The sequence below is a fragment of the Dendrobates tinctorius genome, unplaced genomic scaffold (genome assembly GCF_039654945.1).
Source record: "Dendrobates tinctorius isolate UK_male_01 unplaced genomic scaffold, ASM3965494v1 ptg000077l, whole genome shotgun sequence".
NCBI lineage: Eukaryota > Metazoa > Chordata > Amphibia > Anura > Dendrobatidae > Dendrobates > Dendrobates tinctorius.
This window is the reverse complement of record NW_027361745.1, coordinates 339,438-357,862: the sequence shown is the minus strand read 5'-3', so window position 1 is coordinate 357,862 and position 18,425 is coordinate 339,438. Positions and strand designations below refer to the sequence as shown.

General features: G+C 51.0%; 1 protein-coding gene across 3 annotated transcripts in view; it reads right to left on the bottom strand.

Annotated features, from left to right (window-relative positions):
- LOC141096668 (uncharacterized) overlaps window positions 1-18,425 on the bottom strand; it is a 42,632-nt gene that overhangs the window by 21,901 nt on the left and 2,306 nt on the right. For 2 of the 3 annotated variants that reach the window (XM_073583385.1, XM_073583384.1), the window contains exons 2-4: window positions 13,930-14,268; window positions 11,061-11,111; window positions 10,747-10,869 (exon numbers count right to left, since the gene is read on the bottom strand). In XM_073583385.1, the coding sequence (XP_073439486.1) occupies window positions 10,747-10,869; window positions 11,061-11,111; window positions 13,930-14,268 (513 nt within the window). Of the gene's footprint in view, window positions 1-9,327; window positions 10,651-10,746; window positions 10,870-11,060; window positions 11,112-13,929; window positions 14,269-18,425 lie in introns of those variants that run through there. The other variant, XM_073583386.1, reaches the window with a different exon arrangement.

Here is an 18,425-nt window from a genome sequence, read left to right as displayed (position 1 = left end):
GAACTATCCTGTGTGTGGGTGCAGGTGTTGGAGTGTGGCAAGGAGTTCCCACCTTACCTGGGTGGTGGGGCACTACACCTTAGGAGAAGGTGCAGTACCTCTGTGGCGACTGAGCCTCAGGAGCACCACATTAAGATACTGAACAAATTTATCAAATGACTCACGAGGTCCATCCCATATCATGAATATGTCGTCCACCTAGCGAACAAAAAGTCTAATGTGTCTTAGAAAATTTCCAACATTGTACACATAATCCTCCTCCAACAAAGCTAAAAAAAGGTTCGCAAAAGTACAAGTGACCGGAGTTCCCATCGCCGTCCCAGTACATTGTAAAAACCAGGAGTCCTCAAATTTGAACGCATTATGCTTCAATATGAAGTCCACGCCCTCACATACAAAATTGACAAAACTATCACTTCTCTTTAGTGACCCCAAAATTTTCCTCAAAACTGTTACACCTAAATCCTGAGGGATCCTTGTGTACAGACTTTGTACATGAATAGAAACCAAGGAAAAACCTGTTTGCCACGTAATACCTCTAAGGACCCCCAAAAACTCATCAGTATCCTTAATATAAGAGGTAAAATACCCTCTCCTACTGTATCCTCACCCATCCCTGTAGACTGTGAGCCCTCGCGGGCAGGGTCCTCTCTCCTTCTGTACTTGTGTGTCCTTTGTCTTACACATGTTTATTATACTTGTCTATATTTCCCCTTTTCTCTGTAAAGCGCCATGGAATAAATGGCGCTATATAAATGCATAACAATAATAATAATGTCATGCAACAAAGGGCGCAACAACCAATCCATATACTGTGACAATGGCTCTGTAAGGGATCCAATCCCTGACACGATGGGGCGTCCTGGCGAGGTAGTAAAGTAAGGGATTTATGGACCTTTGGGATATAATACCAATGAGGGTGACGTGGGAACTCCGGTAGCAATTTCTCAGCCTTTTTCTTAGACAACACACCCAATTCCACATTTTGACGTAAAAAACTCCGCAATTCATTGTTAAACCTAGTTGTCGGGTCTTGTGTCAATCTTAAATAAGTATACGTATCCGATAACTGTCTCATGGCCTCCGCCAAATACTGCTCTTTTGGTAATAGGACTATGTTACCACCCTTGTCAGCATTCCTCACAACCACATCAGGCCATTCTCTAATTTCAGAGAGAGCACGTTTCTCTAAAGTTGTGAGGTTAGGCGGAGCAATCGGATGTATAATAGATTCAACATCTTTCAATACCTGTGTTTCGAATAAATCAATTACTGTTATGAATGAGTCACTGGAGGAGGAAAAAACAAAAATACAAGCTAAGTCCAGAAAACCGGAGAGGTTGGTAGCTAGCGGATTGCAGACCCCTGATCCTATTCACAACAACTAACAGTAGCCGTGGGGCGTTCCTATGGTGGTCCTAGACACCTCGTTTGCAGCCGGAGAACTAAATAAACCTAAAGAAAGAATGGGGAAATCTAAACTGCCCCAGAGCAGACCCCAAAGCAATAGACAGCCCCCAACATGTATTGACGGTGAAAACAGATGAAAACACAAACACAGACAGAAAGACAGGCTGAGCAAATGATGGGGCCCTCACTAACTAGATAGGACAGGAAAGAAAAGCAACTGTCTGCAATCACGCAAAAACCCTGCCAAAAATAATGTCCAACACGTCTGATAGAAAAGGCCTTGAAGTCACTAGACTTCAAAATCACTATATCAGCACTCAGGTATATTCTGAAAACAGAGCAAAGAGATCAACTGATCAGAGACAAAATGGGGATTCAGCCAGTCCCAACCAGGACTGGCTGAATACAAACACTAAGGAAACCAGACAAAATCTCATGGAACAATAGCAGAGCAAAAACTTAGCTTTAGTAGACAGGACTAAACTGGAGGCCAGAGCTCAGAGCAGAGAGGATCACCAGCAACCCAGCAGGGCGTCGGCAGCCTTATATCCACTCAGAGATTCCGGATGTCCAATCACACTCCACCTGTTCAGATGACAGGTTTTTCCCATCCAAATCAATTTCACTACCTCCTTTCACCAACAGAGGGAGTTCATCGGACATCAAAGGTGAAGAAGAAAATGAGCTCATAACAAATTACATTCCCAGGGGTCACCTGGGGCATAAACGTAGATGGCACCCCCCTGTAAAAGGTTTGAAAGATTCCTCATCTATGGGGTGGACCGATTCTGGGGCAGTTAGATCACACAAAATCTGGGCATCCGCCCTTACATCAGCCAGTGAGTCAGTGCCGGCAAGGAACCCTAAAGGGCCCACCTGACACGGACTCTCTCCTTCTGAAGCTGTCACCTCCTTAACACTCGATACAAGCGACTTATGTAAATGGATTTTCCGAATAGCCCTAAAAAGATCTATTTTAAAGTCCACAAAATTAAAAGCCTCCAGAACACAGAAGCCCAGTCCTTTTGAAAGAACAGATAAATGTGAGCTATTCAAAATATGGTCAGTTAGATTCAACACCATGTTATTACAAGAGTTTATTGCTGTTTCTGTCTCCATGACACACGTTTCCTTTTCCATTGGCGTCCTGCGTTTTCTCCCCTTCCCCCCTCTGCGCGTTCTCTGCCTAAAGGGGGCGCCGGGACAAGCTCTGTTGAATTAACATGGACTCTATCTGAAGGGCCAGGTGAAGTAAAGGATTTTTCATGATCCAAGGTGGATCTGACAGCTTAAATGCATAAAGTGAACTTTTTTTCCTTTGGCTGTGTGCCAAAGTGTGATGTGATTGCCCCCGCTGGCCATTAGAATTATTACACGTGGTGTCGTTCATTCTAAGTTGCCCCGGTGGTAGTGAGTCGTATCGCACCTTAGTTTTAGGTTTAATGTGCACTTAATTACAAATCATGTGGAGGCTCTATAAATGAGTCTCAGGGGTGTTCAATCACTTCTGGTGATATTGTGTGTCATTTGGGAAGCAAGCCTGGGTGAGGAAGGAGCTGAACATGAGTCCTGCGCAGCCCAGCCAGAGGGGATGAGTGGCAGCTAGGTGGTCTGCAAGAAGGGCTGGCATGGCGTGGTGGAGTCACAGTTTATGGTGTTTGCAGGAAGTGCTTGCATGGCTTGGTGGAATGATGACTATGGTGAGAGTTGCACTCAGCATGCGGGACTTGGTTGCTGAGAGCTGGACTCATGCATGCTGGACGTTCTGGCAGAAGCTGACCTCATCTTTGGGACTCTGTTACTGGACTTCTGCAATTGGTGGTGGACTCTGCTCCAAGGCTGCACTATGGTGAAGGATCCAGTTATGGTGATGGATCCGGGTGGAGGAGAAGATGCATGCAGGTGGTGGGCTCTGTTGCTGGGAGCGTACGCAGCGGAGCAAAGCTAAGTGGTGTTTCCCCTGTATTGTCGTCTTTCCTCATGTGTTTTAGTGTAGTGGTGGGATTAGTTTCCGCACCGGCACTTTCCCTAGTGAGGGTTTAGGTTAGGGCGAGTCAGGGTTTTTAGGCTCCTGTGCGTCGCCCGGTGCGGAACTGGCATAGGGAACGTTAGGAGTGCGGGGACACTGGCTCAGGGGAGTACAGGAGGTCTCCACTTCCCTATTCCCTATCGCAGGGCCCACCATTGTTAATGTTTCCCAGGTTTCCCTTATTATTTAAATTCGCCTTACTGGAGGCGGGGTTTCCAGATTTACGTGTAATGCCTAAATTTGCCTGTTGGAGGCGGCGTATCCAGCTGCATGTCTTATTATTTAAATTCGCCCCACTGGAGGCGGTGTATCCAGGGTCACGTGTGTCACATGGGTTCGCCTTGCGGTACTCGCTGCGTCCAGACACACGAGACCAAGACATTATCACCAACCTTACATTTTTTTTCTCTGGTGAGCTTTGGCCATGTGGAGACCGCTGAGTAATTGCTGCCGGGCCTCACTGAGGTGAGTGGGGAGCGGCAAGGTGTTAGAGCCGCTGCAGCAGTTATCAGGGTCTGGGGCCTCTGCTCAGGTAACCAGGAAATCAAAATGGCGGCTTTGGCAAATTGCGGGTCTGGCAAAAGCCCCCTAGAGTCGCTGCTGGGGAGCGGGACTTGTTCATACAGGCGGACGTCACCAGACAGGTGGGTGGGGTTGGTGATAATGTCTTTGTCACGTGTGTCTGGATGTAGCGAGTACCGCAAGGCGAACCCATGTGACACACGTGACCCTGGATACACCGCCTCCAGTGGGGCGAATTTAAATAATAAGACGTGCAGCTGGATACGCCGCCTCCAACAGGCGAATTTAGGCATTACACGTAAATCTGGAAACCCCGCCTCCAGTAAGGCGAATTTAAATAATAAGGGAAACCTGGGAAACATTAACAATGGTGGGCCCTGCGATAGGGAATAGGGAAGTGGAGACCTCCTGTACTCCCCTGAGCCAGTGTCCCTGCACTCCTAACGTTCCCTATGCCGGTTCCGCACCGGGCACGCAACAGGAGCCTAAAAACCCTAGCTCGCCCTAACCTAAACCCTCACTAGGGAATTGGTCGGTGCGGAAACTAGTCCCACTACTGCACTAAAACACACATGAGGAAAGATGACAAAACAGGGGAAACACCACTTAGCTTTGCTCCGCTGCGTACGCTCCTAGCAACAGAGCGCACCACCTGTGTGCATCTTCTCCTCCACCTGGATCCATCACCATAATCGGATCCATCACCATAGTGCAGCCTTGGAGCAGAGTCCACCACCAATTGCAGCTGCCCAGTAACAGAATCCCAAAGATGAGTTCAGCTTCTGCCAAAAAAGTCCAGCATGCTTGAGTCCAGCTCTCGGCAACCAAGTCCCGCATGCTGAGTGCAACTCTCACCATAGTCATCATTCCACCAAGCCATGCAAGCACCTCCTGCCGACACCATAAACTGTGACTCCACCACGTCATGCCAGCCCTTCTTGCAGACCACATAGCCGCCACTCGTTCCCTCTGGCTGGGCTGCCCAGGACTCATGTTCAGCTCCTTCATTCACCCAGGCTTACTTGCAAAATGACACACAATATCACCAACAGTGATTGAACACCCCTGAGACTCATTTATAGAGCCTCCACCTGATTTGTAATTAAGTGCACCTTAAACCTAAAACTAAGGTGCGATACCACTCACCACCACCGGGGCAACTCAGAATGAACGACACCACGTGTAATAATTCTAATGGCCACTGGGGGCAATCACATCACACTTTGGCACACAGCCAAAGGAAAAAAAGTTCACTTTATGCATTTAAGCTGTCAGATCCACCTTGGATAGAATCATAGAATCGTAGAGTTGGAAGGGACCTCCTGGGCCATCTGGTCCAACCCCCTGCTCAAAGCAGGATTCGCTAAATCATCCCAGTCAGATGTCTGTCCAGCCTCTGTTTGAAGACTTCCATTGAAGGAGAACTCACCACTTCTCGTGGCAGCTTGTTCCACTCATTGATCACTCTAACTGTCAAAAAGTTTTTTTCTAATATCTACTCTGTGTCTCCTTCCATTCAGTTTCATCGCATTGCTTCTAGTCTTTCCTTGTGCAAATGAGAATAAAGATGATCCTTCTACAATGTGACAGGATTCTTCTTGTGCACTTGAATCAGACTCTGTTGTCAGGTATTCATTTCTATCTTTCTTGCCTCCATATTTTCTGTTATTCCTCCTATGGTGAAAAGACCTTCGTGGCTTCCCGCTCTCATATTCGTTCCTATTTTTGTTCCATGTGAAGACCCGGTCAGAGTCATAATCACCTTTGTCTCGAATGAATTTATCCCTTTTAACTTGTTTCACATTCACCTGAATGGTAGTTAGCTTAGTATCCATTTTTTTAGTCAGGGATAACCATTGTGGATCTGATAATCTGGACTTAACCTCGTCCTTCGTTTTTTTAATGTCCAGCTCCAATTGAGTATAACGTTTCATATTGAACTCATAGACCAATTTCAATAATTTTTCTGAACACTCCAAAAATATTTTTCCCTTACGTCCCTCCGGACAGCACCATGGAGGATGTCCTTCCTTGCCCTATAGTGGGACAGGATCCGAGAGAGGTTAAAAGGCCCCTCCACCCTCCAGTGTTTTTCCTGTCCCAGCAGGGGACGGTTGTATGAGAGGTTGCTCTTAGAGTGAAGATAGCCTGTGGACGTTTATGGCTTTCCATTCCCCTGGCAGGCGGTCCGTGGCTGATTCCTCTCTGGGAGAGGTCCCTCAGCCGTCATTCACTGTACCAGATGGGATTGGGGGTCTCAGCCCTCTCTTCCCCCCTGTCAAGCGGACCGTGGCTGGCATCTCTTGGAGAAGCTCCTCAGCCAGCAGCCAGCCTGCATGATGGGCTCAGGGGGATCGTGCGGTGCGTCCAATCCTTCCCCCATCAAGGGGCCCAGGGCCGACACTCCCCGGTGGGGAGTCCCTCTGCCCCAAAGACCAGTCGAGTGGACGTGCTCCTGGGTTGAGCTGCTCCTCCCGGTCGGACGCCGGCTGGCAAAACATCGCTACTTCCGGAAAACACGCGGTGGAGAAGGCCGTCGCGCGTCCGGTAACGTCAGCATAAGGTCAGCGTGCGTTCCATGGCAGAACGCAGAAGTGCAGAACGAGACAGGCAACAGCCTAGTTTCTTGGATCTCGTGGGGCACAGGAGAGGAAATCACTGGCAGTAATACAACATTCCTGACCGAACGCCACTTCCCTCCATGGTAGGCTCTCAGCGATACCAGCTCCCCTGTCTTTCTAGCAGGTGTGGAGCCAGCACAGGTGAGTGCACGCTGGAATGTTGTGTTCAGGGCCTGGCCTCTGGGTTGATACTAACCTCATGCCTTGGTGCCAAAGCTGGGCCTATAGCCTCATGTGCTGAGATGTGTCTTCACATATAAGCAGCTAGGCCTTGGGCCTCTAGGCTATAGTAATGGGACCTCAGTTAGTTGCAGGCCATGTCTGCACAGAGCCTTATGGCTGGACACATGGTGGAATGCAGCAGGGAGACTGCCCTCCACCTGCGGCTCATTAATTAGCTCTTCAGGTGGAGCCAGTCTGACAATTGAGTTATACTATTCAGAGCGGAGGTTTATCCGGATCTCTGATTGCTCTCTTGGAGGTAACTGGGGGCCTGGTCTCTCGTTTGGCACCTTCAAGCAGGGCCGTAGTCTGTGCATCATATTACATTATAGGGGCATCGTTTTGTCTCTCTGCATCGTATCGCCGCTGAACATCGTATCGCCGCTGTGCAGGATATGGCCACTGTGCACGAGATATTGCCACTGTGCACGAGATATTGCCGCTGGGCACGAGATATTGCTGCTGGGCACAAGATATTGCCGCTGGGCATGATATATTGCTGCTGTGCACGAGATATTGCCACTGTGCATGAGATATTGTCGCTGTGCATGAGATATTGCCGCTGTGCACGATATTGCCGCTGTGCACGATATTGCTGCTGGGTACGATATTGCTGCTGTGCACGATATTGCCGCTGTGCGTGATATATTGGCGCTGTGCACGATATTGCCGCTGTGCGTGATATATTGGCGCTGGGCACGATATTGCTGCTGGGCACGAGATATTGCCGCTGTGCACGATATATTGCCGCTGTGCACGATATATTGCTGCTGTGCATGAGATATTGCCGCTGTGCACAATATTGCCGCTGTGCACGATATATTGCCACTGTGCACGATATATTGCCGCTGTGCACGATATATTGTCGCTGTGCATGATATATTGCCGCTGTGCACAATATATTGCCGCTGTACACGATATATTGCCGCCGTGCGCCATAGTGCCGCTGTGCATCATACTGCATCATTTGGCATCAGCGTGCTTCATATTGCATCATTGTGCTTCAGGTTGCATCATTGTGCTTCATAGTACCTCTGTGCATCATATGGCTTCATAGTACCTTGGTACATCATACTTCATCATATGACTTCATAGTGCCTTTGTACATCATATGGCTTCATAGATCCCTTGTGCATCAGACTGCATCATGGGGCTGCATAGTGCCTCTGTTCATCATACGGCATCATGGGGCTTCATAGGGCCTCTATGCAGCGTATTCCACTATGTGGCTTCATAGTCCCTTGGTGCATCATATTGCATCATAAGCCTTCATAGTGGCTCTATACATCATATTGCTTCATAGCGCCCCATAGTGTCTTGGCACATCATATTGCGTCATAGGTAGCGCTTCTGTACAGCATAAGGCTTCTGTGTGTCATATGGCGTCATAAGGCTGTGGTACCCCTGCGCCTCGGGGTCATTGGTGGGTCTTAATACCTCTGTGCTTCATAGTACCTCGGGTGCTGTGGCTTTGAGCCTCTGGCTATGGGCCTCTGGCTTAGACCTTCTGACTTGTGCCTTTTTGTGGGCCGCACCTTGTATGATCGGCCTGCCACTTCACATTTTGTCTCAGGCCCCAACTCTGGTCTTCGTGTTTCGGGACCCAGACCCAGTTTCTGTTGCTTCATTCTTGGCAACTGGACTTAGCCAGACCAATAGTTATGCTTGAATTGGCCTAGTAACTTAGCATTACTCTCAAATGAGTTACTGTCTTGAGTGCTAAAGGCAGGGCTCCCTCATAGTTAGCTTTTAAAGGGGGACATACGTCTCTGGGGTTCATCCTTTAAGTGGACATATTCTGGGTGCAGAAAATCCCATAAGGTGGAAGAAAACAATTCTTCCCGACTCCACATAGAGCAGTCGGACTAGTTTCCTTGATAGACACCCGGTAGACAGGTTCTTGTCTCATAAATCCGTGTATTATGTTTACCAGGGGTGGCATCACTACTTTTTGTACCTGGTGGCGATTCAGCAGGTCTCTGTCAGGTGGCAGAGGATCCCATACTTGCTGCTCTTACAGGAGTCAGGGCTCCTAAGGTAAAGAAGCTGTGTCCAGGACTCTTGCAGTTGAGAACCCATAGCCCATTGCCCATACCTTTGCTGGGCAATAAGGTTTTAAACCTATTCTGTGACTGCGGTGTTCATAAGTATCTATCACAATAAGTGTAATTCACTGCGGTTCTTTAGTGGTATTGGGGTGCAACAGGTTGTTCCACTGCAGATCTTGTTTGCCACATTCATACTGGCCATTATAGACATATATCAGACACTCACTACGGTGATCACCTTTGGAGATCCCTTTCGATATCTATATTTCTTCTCATCTTACAGATAATTTCTATATCTAGCCTGGTTCTTACCTAGAACTTTGATCCTGGAGCTTTTGTACCCACCCTGAGACCTTTGCTTTGGTATTCTCCATGGTGCTGTCCGGAGGGACGTAAGGGAAAAAGGGAATTAGACCTACCGGTAATTCTGTTTCCTGTAGTCCCTCAGGACAGCACAATTAGTTCCCTCCCTTATGTTTGTCTTTAGGCCTGCATGGGATCGATCGGCAGATTGTTCATCTATCAGGTCATCGTGGCTCGAGATTGGGATGGAGCTGCTAAAGGGTCTTACATACGGGTTTGTAAGGGCGCGTTTAGACCATTTCCATCCATGCTCGGTGGTACTTTGATAAAACACTGGAGGGTGGAGGTGGGAGGGGCCTTTTAACCTCTCTCTGATCCTGTCCCACTATAGGGCAAGGAAGGACGTCCTCCATGGTGCTGTCCTGAGGGACTACAGGAAACAGAATTACCGGTAGGTCTAATTCCTTTTTTGCCATTATGCCAAAAATTGGGGATCATCTCTGAAATGTGATGCCTCTTTAAAAATCCTTAAGCCTCGTGGAACTCTGACAGCTTCCAAATAAGATTTAAGAGCGTTGTTAGTCCAAAACAATCTAACCTCTTTTTCTGTTAGATTGAACAGTTTACTTTCCAAAGCCTTTGTACTCAGTGACTGCAACACATCGTGCTGTTCACACTCCTTAAAATAAACTGCCACATCCTCCCTGCCCGCTCGTAAGTCATTTGTATCTGGAGCAACTTCTGACTCCATCAGCCAAGATATTTTATCCACGCAATATTGCAAAGTGCAGCAAGTACACCACACGCGTGCTGGATATATAGAACAGTCCAAAGTATCTCCAACAAAGTGTTAATCCGCACAGGTGGAAAGCTCATTCATTGCACAAAGAGCTGTGTAAGCCGGTACTGCAAATATGCATACTATGGGAAGTGCTCCACAAACTGGGGTGCCACTCCAAAGCAATTAGTCACAGCGGCTACACCAAAAAAGAAAACGGATGGCACTCACCGGTTAAAATCTTCTTTATTCCAATCCTTTAAAACATCTGTATAGCGAGGATGGGAGCGGGAGTGGAAATGATGACAGCCGTTTCGCGCTGCAGTAGCGCTTCTACTGGTCTCACAGGAGAGTGGGACTAACCTCACCTCTTAACGGAGGAAGATAGCCATACCCCACCCCCGGTGCTTACACACATGTGCAGCTGCTACTCATGGCAATTAAAATGCTTTTGAAAAACAAATGCAAACTATACACAAATACAATAAAAGCGACTTATTACAAAAAAATAGACAAAATATTATCTGTCACCTCAGTATACAAGGACCATAGAAATACATTATCATACACACAATGTATCTCTATGGACATGTATAACCTGCTTCTGAGTTCATTGGTCAAGATTACCAAATTCTCCTATTGACATCATGGTGGGCAGTGGCTCCTGGACAGACAGAAGTGTGAACACAGAGATGTTAATTCGATTCCTGTGGAGACCTGATCACAGGATGGAGAAGCAGGAAATATAGAACTTAATGTATGCACTGACTTCAGCTCATCTATCCTCTTGGTATCAGTGTAATAATTACAAACCTTGTAATATCAGGAGCAGTAATCCAAGTGCAACGTTCACCACAGAGTCCAGCGACAAGCAGAAGGAGATGAATCTGCGGACGCCATCATGGGAGACCTGCGTCCCATTACGGGAGGTGCGATCTGAAATATAGAAAGCAGAGGCTGAGATGAGAGGCTGAGAGGAGCGGATCACACACAATTATCCTAGTGACGGTCCGCCATATTGTCACCCCAATATACAATGCAATGTGACAGGCAGGCCTTCATTAATTGGGGCCCCTGTGCACATGCACTTCTGACATCCCCCCCTTGTAGCGAGTGATTACACTAACCCTCTCGTGTGTGGTTCATCGCTGGTGTTGATGGACTAGATGTCGTAGGATCTGAAAAAAGACAAAAATGGCGTCAAATGAAATAAGGATTTGCCATGGCACCATCATTGGGACTGAACTCTTAGGCTATGTGCACACGGTGCGGATTTTGCTGCTGATCCGCAGCGTTTCAGGCCCTGCGGGTCCGCAGCAGATTTAGTTGCGTTGTACTGTACCATTGTTTTCAATGCTAAAACAAAAAACGCTGTGCACATGCTGCGGATTTTTCCACGCGGATTTGCTGCAGGTCCAAATTCTTTGTGCGGAATCCGCTGCGGATTCACAGCTTCTCCATTGTAGAGCTGTGAAACCGCAGGGCTAAACCGCAGGCTAATCCGCAGGCTAATCCACAGGCAAACCGCAGGCTAATCCGCAGGCTAATCCACAGGCAAACCGCAGGCTAATCCGCAGGCAAACCGCAGGTCTTTGACCTGCGGATTTACCTGCGGATTTTTGCAAATCCGCGAGGAAAAGTCCGCAGCACTAAAACTACGTGTGCACATGGCCTTACAAGGATTCTGCAGAAGGTTTCAGCTTCTTTTATCCCACATGAGACCCTCAGTCTTTTATGGATCGGCATTTCCACTAGGACGCACCACCTGAGGTCATCATGGCCACAATATTCCCTCACAACCGACCACTCAGTGCGTTGGGGGGTAGTCAAGACCCCAGAGATTGTGATACCCCCGTCAGCTCACACTCTCATGTTACTGATGACATGATTCAGGTCTGCAAAAACGGCGCCATCCCTCTTCTCATCAGGAGCATGCCCAACGCCATCAGGATGCATACAGGCATGTGGGGTCATACACTATAGTGATCACATCGGCCGGGTATTACAATTTTTTAGTTCGATTTTTTGGGGATTTGGAATCCAGCACTCAACTGGATAAGGCTTTTGATTTCTATTCACTGCTGATATGAATTACAAACTGAAGCCGAACGGACTGTGGCCGGTATGGACTCACCGATGAAGGTGACCTGACTGTGGCCGGTATGGACTCACCGATGAAGGTGACCAGACTGTGGCCGGTATGGACTCACCGATGAAGGTGACCAGACTATGGCCGGTATGGACTCACCGATGAAGGTGACCAGACTATGGCCGGTATGGACTCACCGATGAAGGTGACCTGACTGTGGCCGGTATGGACTCACCGATGAAGGTGACCTGACTGTGGCCGATATGGACTCACCGATGAAGGTGACCAGACTATGGCCGGTATGGACTCACCGATGAAGGTGACCTGACTGTGGCCGGTATGGACTCACCGATGAAGGTGACCAGACTATGGCCGGTATGGACTCACCGATGAAGGTGACCAGACTATGGCCGGTATGGACTCACCGATGAAGGTGACCTGACTGTGGCCGGTTTGGACTCACCGATGAAGGTGACCTGACTGTGGCCGGCATGGACTCACCGATGAAGGTGACCTGACTGTGGCCGGCATGGACTCACCGATGAAGGTGACCTGACTGTGGCCGGTATGGACTCACCGATGAAGGTGACCTGACTGTTGCCGGTATGGACTCACCAATGAAGGTGACCTGACTGTGGCCGGTATGGACTCACCGATGAAGGTGACCAGACTATGGCCGGTATGGACTCACCGATGAAGGTGACCTGACTGTGGCCGGTATGGACTCACCGATGAAGGTGACCAGACTATGGCCGGTATGGACTCACCGATGAAGGTGACCAGACTATGGCCGGTATGGACTCACCGATGAAGGTGACCAGACTATGGCCGGTATGGACTCACCGATGAAGGTGACCTGACTGTGGCCGGTATGGACTCACCGATGAAGGTGACCTGACTGTGGCCGATATGGACTCACCGATGAAGGTGACCAGACTATGGCCGGTATGGACTCACCGATGAAGGTGACCTGACTGTGGCCGGTATGGACTCACCGATGAAGGTGACCAGACTATGGCCGGTATGGACTCACCGATGAAGGTGACCAGACTATGGCCGGTATGGACTCACCGATGAAGGTGACCTGACTGTGGCCGGTATGGACTCACCGATGAAGGTGACCTGACTGTGGCCGGCATGGACTCACCGATGAAGGTGACCTGACTGTGGCCGGCATGGACTCACCGATGAAGGTGACCTGACTGTGGCCGGTATGGACTCACCGATGAAGGTGACCTGACTGTGGCCGGTATGGACTCACCAATGAAGGTGACCTGACTGTGGCCGGTATGGACTCACCGATGAAGGTGACCAGACTATGGCCGGTATGGACTCACCGATGAAGGTGACCTGACTGTGGCCGGTATGGACTCACCGATGAAGGTGACCAGACTATGGCCGGTATGGACTCACCGATGAAGGTGACCAGACTATGGCCGGTATGGACTCACCGATGAAGGTGACCTGACTGTGGCCGGTATGGACTCACCGATGAAGGTGACCTGACTGTGGCCGGTATGGACTCACCGATGAAGGTGACCAGACTATGGCCGGTATGGACTCACCGATGAAGGTGACCTGACTGTGGCCGGTATGGACTCACCGATGAAGGTGACCAGACTATGGCCGGTATGGACTCACCGATGAAGGTGACCAGACTATGGCCGGTATGGACTCACCGATGAAGGTGACCAGACTGTGGCCGGCATGGACTCACCGATGAAGGTGACCTGACTGTGGCCGGTATGGACTCACCGATGAAGGTGACCTGACTGTGGCCGGTATGGACTCACCGATGAAGGTGACCAGACTATGGCCGGTATGGACTCACCGATGAAGGTGACCAGACTATGGCCGGTATGGACTCACTGATGAAGGTGACCAGACTATGGCCGGTATGGACTCACCGATGAAGGTGACCTGGTAATTTATGTCGTGTAGAGTTGACCTGTCATTTATGTCATAGCTCAGTTTCGCAGTGAATCTGCTCCCGTCCTGTGTACGCAGCTCCTTCAGAGTGATCGTACAGGTCTCTTTGTCGTATGTCAGACGATCGTTATAGCTTCTTAGTCCTTGTAGGTGATTGTCATACGCCCCGATTTTCTGAGTGCCACGTAGAAGGTCAAAGCGATAGCGGTGCTTAGATGTACAGGCCTCCACCAGGGGCAGGAGGAGGTCGGAGCCCAGCTGTCCATTTACTGGTATGGGATCCTCAGCTGTAACAAGACCTGAAAGGGCGAGAGAAACTGAAGAAACAAGAGGAGGATGAGGAACTATTATAGTGAGATAGTAACAATAATAGAACGTGACAGTCGGAAGATTGTAAGTAACAGGAGAATCTGCACTGACTTCATAGGTCCTATGGAGGACACTGTTGTGGGGGATCTGTGGTGGACACTGTTGTGTGGGACCTGTGGAGGATACTGTTGTGAGGGATCTGTGGAGGACACAGTTGTGGGGGACCTGTGGAGCAGACTGTTGTGGGGGATCTGTGGAGGACACTGTTGTGGGGGACCTGTGGAGGACACTGTTGTGAGGGATCTGTGGAGGACACTGTTGTGGGGGATCTGTGGAGGACACTGTTGTGGGGGATCTGTGGAGGACACTGGTGTGGGGGATCTGTGGAGGACACTGTTGTGGGGGATCTGTGGAGGACACTGTTGTGGGGGACCTGTGGAGGACACTGTTGTGGGGGACCTGTGGAGGAGACTGTTGTGGGGGATCTGTGGAGGACACTGTTGTGGGGAACCTGTGGAGGACACTGTTGTGAGGGATCTGTGGAGGACACTGTTGTGGGGGATCTGTGGATGACACTGTTGTGGGGGATCTGTGGTGGACACTGTTGTGGGGGACCTGTGGAGGACACAGTTGAGGGGGACCTGTGGAGGACACTGTTGTGGGGGACCTGTGGAGGACACTGTTGTGGGGGATCTGTGGAGGACACTGTTGTGGGGGATCTGTGGAGGACACTGTTGTGGGGGATCTGTGGAGGACACAGTTGTGGGGGACCTGTGGAGGACACTGTTGTGAGGGATCTGTGGAGGACACTGTTGTGGGGGATCTGTGGAGGACACTGTTGTGGGGGATCTGTGGAGGACACTGTTGTGGGGGATCTGTGGAGGACACTGTTGTGGGGGATCTGTGGAGGACACTGTTGGGGGGGATCTGTGGCGCACACTGTTGTGGGGGATCTGTGGAGGACACTGTTGTGGGGGATCTGTGGAGGACACTGTTGTCGTGTTGTCGGCAATCTGTGGAGGACACTGTTGTGGGGGATCTGTGGATGACACTGTTGTGGGGGATCTGTGGAGGACACTGTTGTGGGGGACCTGTGGAGGACACTGCTGTGGGGGACCTGTGGCGGACACTGTTTTGGGGGACCTGTGGAGGACACTGTTGAGGGGATCTGTGGAAGACACTGTTGGGGGGATCTGTGGAGGACACTGTTGTGGGGGACTTGTGGAGGACACTGTTGTGGGGGACCTGTGGAGGACACTGTTGTGGGGGACCAATGGAGGACACTGTTGTCGGGGATCTGTGGATGACACTGTTGTCGGGGATCTGTGGATGACACTGTTGTGGGGAATCTTTGGAGGACACTGTTGTGGGGGACCTGTGGAGGACACAATTGTGGGGGACCTGTGGAGGACACTGTTGTGGGGGACCTGTGGAGGACACTGTTGGGGGGGATCTGTGGTGCACACTGTTGTGGGGGATCTGTGGAGGACACTGTTGTGGGGGATCTGTGGAGGACACTGTTGTGGGGGATCTGTGGATGACACTGTTGTGGTGGATCTGTGGAGGTCACTGTTGTGGGGGACCTGTGGAGGACACTGTTGTGGGGGACCTGTGGAGGACATTGTTGTGGGGCATCTGTGGATGACACTGTTGGGGGGGATCTGTGGCGCACACTGTTGTGGGGGATCTGTGGAGGACACTGTTGTCGGGGATCTGTGGATGACACTGTTGTGGGGGATCTGTGGAGGACACTGTTGTGGGGGACCTGTGGAGGACACTCGTGGGGGACCTGTGGCGGACACTGATGTGGGGGACCTGTGGAGGACACTGTTGTGGGGGAACTGTGGAGGACACTGTTGTGGGGGATCTGTGGAGGACACTGTTGTGGGGGATCTGTGGAGGACACTGTTGTGGGGGATCTGTGGAGGACACTGTTGTGGGGGACCTGTGGAGGACACTGTTGTGGGGGATCTGTGGATGACACTATTGGGGGATCTGTGGCGGACACTGTTGTGGGGATCTGTGGAGGACACTGTTGTGGGGGACCTGTGGAGGACACTTGTGGGGGACCTGTGGCGGACACTGTTGTGGGGGACCTGTGGAGGACACTGTTGTGGGGGATCTGTGGAGGACACTGTTGTGGGGGATCTGTGGAGGACACTGTTGTGGGTGATCTGTGGAGGACACTGTTGTGGGGGACCTGTGGCGGACACTGTTGTGGGGGGACCTATAGAGGACACTGTTGTGGGGGATCTGTGGAGGACACTGTTGTGGGGGATCTGTGGAGGACACTGTTATGGGGGATCTGTGGTGGACACTGTTGTGGGGGATCTGTGGAGGACACTGTTTTGGGGGATCTGTGGAGGACACTGTTGTGGGGGACCTTTGGAGGACACTATTGTGGGGGATCTGTGGATGACACTATTGGGGGGATCTGTGGAGGACACTGTTGTGGGGGACCTGTGGAGGACACTGTTGTGGGGGATCTGTGGATGACACTATTGGGGGATCTGTGGCGGACACTGTTGTGGGGATCTGTGGAGGACACTGTTGTGGGGGACCTGTGGCGGACACTGTTGTGCGGGACCTGTGGAGGACACTGTTGTGAGGGATCTGTGGAGGACACTGTTGTGGGGGATCTGTGGAGGACACTGTTGTGGGGGATCTGTGGAGGACACTGTTGTGGGGGACCTGTGGAGGACACTGTTATGGGGGATCTGTGGATGACACTATTGGGGGATCTGTGGCGGACACTGTTGTGGGGATCTGTGGAGGACACTGTTGTGGGGGACCTGTGGAGGACACTTGTGGGGGACCTGTGGCGGACACTGTTGTGGGGGACCTGTGGAGGACACTGTTGTGGGGGATCTGTGGAGGACACTGTTGTGGGGGATCTGTGGAGGACACTGTTGTGGGGGATCTGTGGAGGACACTGTTGTGGGGGATCTGTGGAGGACACTGCTGTGGGGGATCTGTGGAGGACACTGTTGTGGGGGGATCTGTGGAGGACACTGTTGTGGGGGGATCTGTGGAGGACACTATTGGGGGATCTGTGGAGGACACTGTTGTGGGGGATCTGTGGAGGACACTGTTGTGGGGGATCTGTGGATGACACTGTTGGGGGGATCTGTGGCGGACACTGTTGTGGGGGACCAGTGGAGGACACTGTTGTGAGGGATCTGTGGAGGACACTGTTGTGGGGGATCTGTGGAGGACACTGTTGTGGGGGATCTGTGGAGGACACTGTTGTGGGGGATCTGTGGAGGACACTGTTGTGGGGGATCTGTGGAGGACACTGTTGTGAGGGATCTGTGGAGGACACTGTTGTGAGGGGTCTGTGGAGGACACTGTTGTGAGGGGTCTGTGGAGGACACTGTTGTGGGGGATCTGTGAAGGACACTGTTGTGGAGGATCTGTGGAGGACACTGTTGGGGGGATCTGTCACGGACACTGTTGTGGGGGACCTGTGGAGGACGCTGTTGTGAGGGATCTGTGGAGGACGCTGTTGTGTGGGATCTGTGGAGGACACTGTTGTGGGGGATCTGTGGAGGACACTGTTGTGGGGGATCTGTGGAGGACACTGTTGTGGGGGACCTGTGGAGGACACTGTTGTGGGGGACCTGTGGAGGACACTCTTGTGAGGGATCTGTGGAGGACACTGTTGTGGGGGATCTGTGGAGGACACTTGTGGGGGATCTGTGGAGGACACTTGTGGAGGGATCTGTGAAGGACCCTGTTGTGGATGGAAGCTGTGGATTACACGATTGTGGGGGATCTGTGGCATATCTGCAGCAGTCGGTATATCTGGATGTTGTGCCTTGTTTCGCCCTCAGCTGTGTTATGGGGTTCCTCGCTGTGTTGTGGGGTTCCTCGCTGTGTTGTGGGGTTCCTCGCCGTGTTGTGGGGTTCCTCGCAGTGTTGTGGGGTTCCTCGCTGTGTTGTGGGGTTCCTCGCTGTGTTTTGGGGTTCCTCGCTGTGTTGTGGGTTTCCTCGCAGTGTTGAGGGGTTCCTCGCTGTGTTATGGGGTTCCTCGCAGTGTTGTGGGGTTCCTCGCTGTGTTGTGGGCTTCCTCGCAGAGTTGTGGGGTTCCTCGCCGTGTTGTGGGGTTCCTCGCCGTGTTGTGGGGTTCCTCGCTGTGTTGTGGGGTTCCTCGCTGTGTTGTGGG